The sequence below is a fragment of the Siphateles boraxobius genome, unplaced genomic scaffold, assembly GCF_051911475.1.
Source record: "Siphateles boraxobius isolate OS27281-9 unplaced genomic scaffold, OSU_SipBor_1 25, whole genome shotgun sequence".
Classification (NCBI taxonomy): Eukaryota; Metazoa; Chordata; class Actinopteri; order Cypriniformes; family Leuciscidae; genus Siphateles; species Siphateles boraxobius.
In genome coordinates this window covers 15,051,344-15,062,582 of record NW_027508866.1, presented here as the reverse complement: position 1 = coordinate 15,062,582, position 11,239 = coordinate 15,051,344, and the positions used below count along the sequence as shown (strand labels likewise).

At 35.5% G+C, this 11,239-nt stretch overlaps 1 protein-coding gene across 7 annotated transcripts in view; it reads left to right on the top strand.

Annotated features, from left to right (window-relative positions):
- The window catches only part of LOC143750051 (protocadherin alpha-C2-like), a 57,985-nt gene that overhangs the window by 39,800 nt on the left and 6,946 nt on the right, over window positions 1–11,239 (top strand). For all 7 annotated transcript variants that reach the window (XM_077242884.1, XM_077242879.1, XM_077242880.1 and 4 more), the window contains exons 2-3: window positions 1,460–1,518; window positions 7,370–7,458. In XM_077242884.1, coding sequence (XP_077098999.1) covers window positions 1,460–1,518; window positions 7,370–7,458 — 148 coding nt within the window. The remainder of the gene's footprint in view (window positions 1–1,459; window positions 1,519–7,369; window positions 7,459–11,239) is intronic.

Here is an 11,239-nt window from a genome sequence, read left to right as displayed (position 1 = left end):
TGGCCTTGATCTCTGGCTCATGGGAGGGGATGTTACAGCTGGTTTAAAAAAAGATATAAAGGACGACAAAAAAAAAAAAAAATAGTCTAAAAATGTCTGCAGCACAAGAATATCTAGAGTTTATAGAGTGCTGCTCTTGACAACATCAGATCCTCTCACATGTGTTGGTGAGAGGCAGCACAGACACTGCAGCTCATTTGACACTGCAGAGGATTTAGGAGCAGAGGCCGTCTGTCCGAGATAAGAGAGCAGGCAATGAAATTAACCCCCAGCCTTTGATTCTCAAGCCCTGCAAATTACATTGTGAGAGCGAGGCAGAGTCTCTTTGCACACACTCTCTCCCCCCACTGAATTCACCTGATTAAAGAATGTTATTTACTCAAATTATCTGGGCCATTCTCTAATGCCTCATCCCATCGCATATTCTACAACCCAGATTTTTTTTTCAGTATTTTACTAGGGCAAATATAAATGGCAACTACGTGGTTGTGCTCTCCCTCTGTGTAAGACCAATTCATTCATTTACTGTGGATTGCTGGAGAAACAGATGACCTTTTTGTGTTTGAGGCTTTGTATTTGGTTACAAGGTAAATGGTCATCTTCTGACCAGTGCTCAGATTGAGTTGCTCTAGTTGAGGGCAGAAAATGCTCTAGTATCATATTACATGAGGTCAGCTGGTATCCCAGGATGATATCATTGTACCATGGGGAATGGGATGGATGTTGGGAGAAGAAAAAAGAAATTTAGGGCCTTGGTTTTGAGCAGAAGTTGTGGGATGCACAATATTAATATTTTGGCTGATGCCAAATAAATATGTCAGTGTTATGGCCGATATTTAAATTCTATAATATTTTGTTAAAAAAAAAAAAATTAAAAAACTGTAAAAGCTGTAAAGTGAATTTAAGCATAACATCATAACAATTGGATATATGAAAGACAGATATTCTTTCAAGATTAAATTCAACAGTGTTATTAAATGATTAAAAAATAATTAATAAGCTCTACATGATGGCAAAGACTCTAAATGCAAAAATGATGATGCAAAATGAAATATCCAATATCGGCCAATATCGATAAGTTAAAAATCACTAATATTGGCCATTAATCAATACCGTGCATCCCTACAATGGGTTGTGTATGTTATTAGGTGAATGTCAAGTGTCCTTCATATGCTTTATTATGAAGCACTCTCTCCACACTCACAAGATTATACAAGTGAGTCATGGGCCATGGCGTAGTGCCAATAATCGTCACTGTACTCCTGGTCTCCTTTAGCTGTGCTTCATATTAAAATGCAAGGCAGAAACACACACACAGAGCACCATGATTTATTTATGAGAATGTATCTAACCCTTTTCTGTCCTTCCACCCTTTCTTCCCCTCTATCTCTCTTCATCTATCTATCTCTCTCTCTCTCTCTCTCTCTCTCTCTCTCTCTCTCTCTCTCTCCTTCTCCAGCCCAAAGGGCCAAATGCTGACTGGCGTTACTCTGCGTCGCTGAGGGCGGGAGTGCAGAGGTAAGCACTTTTGCTGTTAATAATGTCCTGAAAGAGTTACAGTCCTCTCTGAACCGAAATGGAACACACCTCATTCTCTGTAGCTAAATAATAATTGAATATGAGGTTTTATTCTGTACTACTATTAAATATTTTCTCTATTTATGAGAAAAGACCATTAGACCTTGGTTTGGTAGCGGAGTAAAAGTGTAAAGCCCTGTGAATCATGTCCAATTCTAATTTCCTCATTTCCTGACCCACAATAATCAAATTCTGACACTCAATGTCATTATGCAGGAAACCATCATGTTTGAACTTAATCTAATTGAAGGGAGAGTAGAAGCTAAAAAGCATCCTCAAAATATTATACATATTACACAAAACATCTGTTGAATTTTTCATTAAACCTTAAGGATTGGAAAAATAGTGATAATACTTTAAAGGAAGGTTAGATTTATAACAGTAATTAATGCTTTGGGTACCATAAACTAACAATGACAATATTTTTTACAGCATTTAATAATTTAGATTAATGTTTTTTTTTTTAATTTGTGGTCAAATTTTAGTTCAAGGTGTAGTTACACGTTACTACATGTACTTGCTATAGTAATAACAGTAAATTATCCATAATTACAAGTAACTAACCCTAAACCAAACCCTAACAGTAACTCTATAGTAAGTACATGTAGTCAATTAATATTACTTATCTGAGTAAGTACAATGTATCTATGTCACCTTAAAATAAATTGTAACTGAATTCATAAATATGCTTGTTAATTGATTGATGTTTACTTGTAATACTTGTAATAACTAATGGTAATTCATAGCAGTGTTGTTTTAATATTCTTTAAATACTATTATAGTATTTATATTTTGAATGAGCTTTTATTTTTACATTTTCAATTTTCAAGTTAGTTTAAATTAAAGTTAAAAATATGAAAATTATAAAACGGCAAAAGCATAACAAAGTTGTTATGCTTTTTTTTCATTTCAGTTTTACTAATTTAGTATTTCAACTTATTTTATTAAGTTATTTGCCAATGCAAAATTTCTAACATGTAGAAGGCAACATTAACCAAGCTTAATAAATGTTGAAAAAGTATAGTTTATTGTCAGTGCATAAAACCTAATGCACAACAAATTTTTACCTTTTTGTAAAACACTTATTTAACCTTACTTTCACCAATATATTTCCCCCTATGTATTATGTGTTCAGTATATAGACGCGTAGTGTTAATTTACAAAATTACATTGGCAACTACTGGCCCGGCAACATAACGCAGCAATTTTAGTCATCTTTCCGGATCCATGTGAACGGGCATCGTTTTGACACATTGTCGTCTGTGTGCAAAACTTTTTAAAAAATGAGAAAGAAAAATGTTTTCGTTTTTATCGCATTGTTGTCGTGTAAACGTAACCTTAGATTTCATTCTACAACCGAATTATAGCCATAATAGTGTGTGTCCGTTTAAGTTTGCTGTTGACAGAGTTTAACAAAAGAAGATGGAATGAAGAATTAAAGAGGACAGGGAGCATATTAGTAAAACACAAAAAGATTGTCAGTGCTGATGTTTGCTAACGGCTATAGAGAGCCACCAGAATCATGACCACCAGGAGCTCTCTGACTTCTTCCTGACCTCTTGCCTCTTCCTCTGTGGACCGACTGAGCTCTGTCTGCCGTTATCACACACAAACACAAGCTTTGAAGCGTTTGCTAAGGGCCTTTCCCTGGCATAGTGGCTCTGCAGTCTGATCTTGAGTATGTAGGTCATCAGAATTCTCCACAGCAGATGCACAGTCCTTCACAACCAAGCATAAAGGACAAGCTAGCAGATGAGCTGATTGTGTGAGCTTCCCCAAGCCCGATAAGCAGGCAATTCAAATCCCAGGAGGAGCATTTCAATGCACAAATACTGACAAAATGAGTCATCTCTAAAATGCTAAATATTTATTCTCTCCCCAACTCTTCACACATAACCGCACACACACTTACATCTGGAGACAACCAGGCCCCCCTCCTCTATCACCACACATATACAGTTTCCAAAGGGTGAAGGGCTGTCTGTTTTATGTGATAATGTTGTGCTACCCTGTGGGCTCATCTCCAGGGATGGTTTAGTCTGTGTGTGTTTTATGTGCTTGTCTGTGACTGAAGGCTGGTGCAAAAAGGGGCACAGGAGACATTACACACAGGGGAAAAAAATAGATGACACCGTGTCTAAACCAGAGGCGAGCGGTGCGATGCAACGCGATAAAAAAAAGGAAACCCATTATAATCAGTGATGCTGTCTACACTAGATGCAGTGCAGAACAACATGACAACAAATTCCCAACCGTAAACTGCTGCCCCAATCTATTTCTGACACACTCTAGCGTTCACGCTATTTTGGATACAAAGAAAAAATGGATTTGCAATTCGCTTCGACGCCTCCAATGTGGACAATTTCTATCTGTCCGTCGCGTCCGGTGTAGACACTGTGTGAGCCACTTTGAGCACCATTTAAATATTGTACAACATTAAATAATAATAAATTACATATAGACATGCATCAACATAACAATTCTGGCAGATAAGCCAATTATTATGTTATGGTTGATTACCGAAAAAAAGTAGATATTAAAATCCCTTACGGTTTTGTCTAAATAAAATGATTGATGAAGCACTAAGAATTAAAATCAATATTTTTAATGCGAATTTTGTGAATTTAGGTATCACAACGTTACAGTGTACAATGTACAGAATGAAAATGGAATATTTGAGATTTGCTAAAGGTTATAATAAGTACATATTACAGTATTATTAAATTAATAGTGTTTTTAAAGATAAAGTAAGCATTAGATGAAAGTGTAATGTAGGTAATTTAGCCTAAATGGAAGAATAGGAGATATAAGCATGTACTTTTTAAAAGGAATTAATACTTTTATACATTATTAAGTGAGGATGCAATAAATTATCATTTAAAAGTGACTTGTAAACATTTACATTGTTAAGAAAAAATTGAATTAAAAAGTTCCACATTCCAAATGACTGCTGTTTCTATTCATCAAATAATGATTCCCAAATGTTCTCAATATTGATAATAATAAAGAAATGTTTCTTGAGCAGCAGATCTAGCCTGGTCCCACCAGACTCTCGTACATTTCATTTCATTTGTACATAGAGTCTGGCACCGCTCCATTGACAAGCGTTAACTTCCTTGTAGGCGGGTACTCTATTCAAGTCTAAAACTATTGGATCTGCCCAGAGTCACTCTGGATCTGCCATAACCAATCGCTAACGTTTGGTCGTGACGTATGCCTAGCGTTCACCTTAGCAAACTCGTACACCACTAACAGAGCGAGCTGGAAAATCAAACTTTTCCCAAACCCCGTGGGGAGGAGGGCCACAACATTATGGCCACCAACAAAACTAAGTAAAGATTGTTCTTGCTCCGGCTTTAACTTCTTGATATTCGGCAGCGTTGCCACAATGGCTTCGCTCGCATCTTTCTCCGCTGCCATTAGTGAACTACAACTCAAAAAAAGGCACAACATCAACGTCATCGTTCTCAGCCACTCCCTCTGTACAGATGTAGTACTGAAGGAAATTGAAAATGGAGCCGAAGTACGTAGGAGGGCAGAGCCAGGCTACAGCAGATCAGCATATTAGAATGATTTCTGAAGGATCATGTGACAATAAAGAGTGAGTAATGATGCTGCAAATTCAGCTTTGCCATCACAGGAATAAATTAAATACATTAAAAATAGAAAACTGTTATTGTAAAATTGTAATATTATTTCACAATCATACTGTTTTTACAGTATTTAGACAAATACATGCAGTCTTGATGAGCATCAGAGACTTCTTTCAAAAACATTAAAAACAATCTTACCAACCCCAAACTTTTAAATAGTTATGTATATTGCATATATTTAATTCATTCATTATTTCAATTTAAACCATTACTTGTAGATTAATTTCAGGAGAGGATGTTTAAAGGTTTCTGTAAATTCAATATGTCTTATTATTATTATTATATTGTAGATTTACATTATTTATCCATAACTTTCCTTTGACCCTGAATGAGCCAATAATTACTATGGTTAATTATCTCTGGCATGCTTTCTCTTCATTTAGCCTTATTCTGAACAGCTCAAGTATCCAGACATCCTCTCCAGTGGCTTTAAATCCACACCCCTCAATCGACAAGCCTCTCCTTAGGCTAGAAAAGTTACTGATTCACTCTGCCTCAAGGCACAGGGTGCATTTCAGCTTTAAGGGAATTATAAAGATCCATCATGCTAACACACACACACACACACTGGATCAGAGTTATGGAAGCTGTAGCGGCTGGGCACACCCTGTGCTGCATTGCAGATGCCCTGCTATACCCACATCCTTTCTGCTCCTCGTGTCTGTACATTCATAATGGATGTATAGGAGTGCTGTGGCATTATTCACAGATCTGCTCTTTATGTGGGTGCTTGTCTGATCGTGGTTTCCATGGTAACAAACGCACAGAGCCGTGCTAAAAGCAAAAGGCCATCGCTGAAAAGTGTATATGGGTGATGAGAAGTCCCTTTAATGTAATGCATATGCACAATGTAACTCTAGGGTGCATCGCGGTATTTGTTGAAATTTTAAGTACATAGTACATCTTCAGCTGTCTACCACAAGTTCCCAGGCTTATGTTATGCATGGCCTGCTGACAGACCGAGACTGAGAAATGAGGGAATGGAGGGAAGATAAAGATGGTAAAGAAACACAACAATGTATTAGGGGAAATCAGATTATGAAATGGGCCCTTGTGAGAGAAGGGAGATGTTGAAAATGTAATACATTTTCTATGCAATCCAGTATTTCTTCATCACACTGCAAAAAAATCATGTTCATAACATTTATATTTGTCCAATTTTTCTGTTCCATACATTTATGATGAATTTATACATTTATTTGTAACAACACTTCGTAATATATTTTAGATTCATTTATCGTGTCACAATATATTGCAATACAAAAATGCAACAATATGTATCGTGGATAGTAACAATATTGTGTATAGTTCACCCAAAATAAAGATTGTCAGTGCTGAAAATTCAGCTTTGATCACAGGAATAAATTACATTTTAAAATATGTTCAAATAGAAAACAGTTATTTTGAATTGTAATAATATTACACAATTTACTGTTATATTCATGATACAAACATAATATCGTATGAGATAAATTAAGAGGTAATTTTTGTATCATGGCCTGGTTTCACAGACAGGGCTTAGATTAATTGCTTTAATAGATTAATTGGATTAATAACAGGATTAGCCCTTAATTATTAGAACATTTATCAGCTTTTATATGATTTAGAAATAATAATAATAATAATAATAAAAACATTACTGGTGAGCATCTTGAGACAAAACAATGGCATTGACATATTTTAAGATATGTATTAGTCTGGGACTAGGCTTAAGCCTTGTCTGAGAAACCAGGGGATTGTGTATTTCTGTGTATCATGTAGGCCTATATATTTAGACACTCTGTGAATGTGCTTTCCAGTCAACATGTCTGAAGGAGATAAAGCATCATGACAACCACCAAGACACACACACACATCACCTCACGCACAGACACATTAGATCACAGATAGTCTAGCACACACTGTCACATGTACTTTCACCATCACACGCACCTTCAGACCAAAGCTCAGAAAAATACACGCTAACACATCTGTCCCCGTTGCACATCTTATCTACTTTCACAGCCCAAAAGCGAAGCTGCATTTGAAATATATTTACATCAGTTTTACTGAGCATTTTTCTCTGCCTTTTTAATAGCAGTCCAAAGAATTACTTGATGTTTGAAATTTCAACACTAATGACATGGTTGTGTTTTTAGCTCTGTGCATATGGAGGAGGCTTCAGCTGTGATGCAGGGAGCACAAGGCATGCTGGTCCAGAACTGGCCAACGGTCTCCAGCGCAGCAGGTGAGGTCACATCTTAAAGACGTCTGCATTGCTAACTGAGTCTAATTAAATCTTAATCATCCGAAACCGATGACTCCATCATCTTCTTGCAAAACTTCATGCTCTTGCTAATCTGGTAATTTTCTCTCTAGCTAAATTATCATGTTTATCAACCTATTACATCGGTTTAAATTAATATTGCCTAATGCATTTCTTGTAATGAATCTTAGAAATTAATCAGGGCTGGCCAAAACTTTTGACCCAAATTGAAGCTGATTCTAACTGATATGGATTCATGCATGTTTGATACAGCCTGTTCAAAGCAGGTTAGACTCATTTATCCAAAAATGTCAGCTTTTTCTCTGCCCTTTTACTGGCTTGAATGCCCTAAAAGATTTCAAATCCATGTACAGAGTGTTCTTTCCATTGTCGCTCTCTATTGCAATACTGCTCCCAAGATCTAAAATGACAGAGAACAAGTCTGCAAGTCTGGCTGGAGCTTTAGCATTCATTTTTTCAGACTTCCTGTAAATAGCAATCCAGACAATTACTCGCTGTGGTTCAGTGGTGCGTCATTCTCTTAGATATATATATATAAATATATATATATACATATATATATACATATATATATATATATATATATATATATATACATACTATCATATTCTTCTTTACTTATTCCAAAGTTTTTATTAAAGTGTTTTTATTAAAGTGTTCCTATTTTACATATTTTTAACTTTCTTTAGTGTGTAATGTTGCTGTTTGATTGTGAAAGGTGTGCAAATTTACAAAGCACAAAGTCCACTTCAAATAGAGTTATTCTCTATTCCAGTAAGCACTGTTTCTGAACTCCCTGAAATACCTGGTCTTAAGTTTTCTTCCGGGAACGAACACATCACGTTATTCCTCATTTAAATAATTCCCGCTCAAGGCATTCACGATAAAAGGGGTAAGGCCTGGTTGATTTGCTTTAGTAGTATTCAAACTCGAAGTTATGGTTATAGACGTGACATTTCCGAAACACACTTCAAAAGGTTGACCAATCACAACACACTGGTCCAACTGACCAATCAGAGCTCACTGTGCTTTTCAGAAGGAGGAGCTTCATAGAGACTGGAAGTAAACAGAGCGTTACTGACAGAAAAGGAAAAGAGGTGCTGCAATAATATAAAATGTGTGAAAAACGAGTTTTTTTGACCATTCAAGCATGAAAACATTCTAGTGGACCCCAAAAACAAAATCAAGACTTTGAAAAAAAGCTAAAATACTGTAAGTTCCTTTTAACAAATACTGATTTATCAAGGCAAGTCCTCCTCTGACAGGATTTCATTTGTAATTTAGTGCTGCGTCCCTCAACTGCCTAACACATAATTAGGCAACATAATCATTAGTTGACACAATAAACCAAATGTGTTTATTTTGAGTAAGAGCATGATGTGCCTTGGATGGCATCTTTCATCTACTCTACTGAAGATCAGTACCAAAGTATTTAAATATTGTGATGCATGAAGCCTGTTATTGAATTTGCATTACTGAGATATGCTTCTCCTCAAAGATCAGCCAGATAGACAGAGGACGATCAATCTAATGTGCCATTAGAGGAATGAAGGAAGAGTGGCTGGTCTCCTGGGGGGTGGATGGTGGAGATATTGACAGGCTGATAGAGCAGAGCCGGACTGGAATGACAGCAGACAGCGGGAAAAAATGGATAGAGTAAGTGGGACAGATCGAGAGAGGCACACTCGACTCGAGAGAGAAAGAGAGAGGAGGAGAGGAGAAAGAGAAATACATTGATTCTTTACTAGCAGGCTGCAGAGAGGTTTGAAGTAGGAACTATAAACTGTAAATCTGATAGACTTATGAAAACCAGTCTAGCTGTCCATTTAAAATTGGGTGTTGTGATTATAAGCAGGCTAATGTTGTGTTACTGAACCAGTGCAGGTGTGTTGTGTAAGGGCTGGTTTAGTGCTTGTAAATTATAACACAGTTGAGGTTCATGGGAACAGGAGGAACAGAAAAGAGGCCAAGCAGGAAAATAAGACACAGATGAATTTTATTTAAGATATATTATGTCGCTGTACCGAGAGTCATTTAAAAGATTAAGCATGTGGGATGCAGAGAGACGAGAAGTAATAGAGGAAGGAAAGAAATGATAGAATGAGAGGGATGCTGAAAGAGAAGGGGGGATGTGGGGGTTGGAGATGCACAGAGGTTCAGGATTGGCAGACCCCTCCGGTGGTCCTGTTGCTAGGAAACACTGTGTGACTTGTTGCCAGGCAACAACAATGAATCTTAGATACTGCAGCAGGAGCAGCTGGGAGTGGGCGATGGGGGAGGAGGTTTCCATGGCAACCAGCCATACTCAAAATGGAAGAAGAGCAAGGTGTGGAAGGGGAGAGGAGTGGAAGGTAGAGAAAAAGAGAGGTAGAAATATTATAAATTGGATTACACATGTAATTCAGGGGACTTGTTACCACAACTTAAATAAATGTATGATTGCAAGATAAAAAAAATTCTTATTTATTGTTTTAATTAAACCTTTTAAGTTCTGTTGATATAATAATGTTGTTCATTACATCAACTTAATATTGTCTGTAATTTAAACTCAAATGTCTGTGTTAATTGTTTTTTAAAATTAAGTTGTAGTAACTTAATGAAATTGTCTTGATAACATAGGAAATTAGGCAGTGGATTTCTAGTTCCCAGCATGCTTTGCATAGGACTGGATAAAGAGAATAAATGTTGAAACTGAGTGTTCATTTATTTGTTTTTAGTGAAGAGAAAGACCTGTTAGTTTTAAATGCTGTTATGTTTGACATTTAAAAGAGTTTCTGTAATGTTGAAGTTTTTGTGCTTACTATTGTGCTGAAGAGTAGATACATAAAGGTAAACACATTGACTCTATAAGCAATTACTCCGCTAATGTCAGTGACAAGCCTTGCTTGTTCGTTAAATATACATGTTAAATAAGATATGTTAGCATGTGCTGTTTTAAACTGAAATAGATTAGATTAAGATTAGATAGATTAATTGGTCCCAGGGTTACAACTCTGGAAGTTGGAGCGACTTAATTTTTTTGCGGAATCAACTTAAAAATTAGTGTTTATACAAATGATTAAGTTCCTCTAACTCAATGTAGCTTGCTGGTTGAAGATAAATTAAGTCAAAGATAACTCCAAAAAATTTATGCAAACATTATTTTTTAGAATGTAGGAAAGCACGCCCATGCAAAAATGTAATATATGGCCATATATGTACTTATATTTTAAATAGCATGACATATATCTATACATATATTTGACTTATCTGTTTTTTTATGTTTTATGTTTAAGTCTCTTATGCTCATCAAGCCTGCATTTATTTGATCAAAAATACTGAAAAAACAGTAATAATTTAATATACTTTATATTTATATATATATATATATATATAGTAGGATAGTAGGAGCTAATATATAAATGAAAAGATAACTTAATTTATTTTATTTTATTTTAGTAGGAGCTAATATATATATATTAGCTCCTACTATCCTACTTATTATATATTATTATATTATATATTTATTTATTTATTTATTTATTTATTTATTTATTTATTTATTTATGTATTAGCTCCTACTATCCTACTTATTAGGGGGAAAAATAAAATAAAATAAAAAAGTTATTAAGCATTGTGTTGTCAAACTTGGTATTGTGGCTTTATAAATGGTCAGACATCATATTATTGACATTTTACCAAAAATCAACCTCAAATGGAATTACACGATTGTTTAGCAGTGAATGTTGGATATTTTTATCCC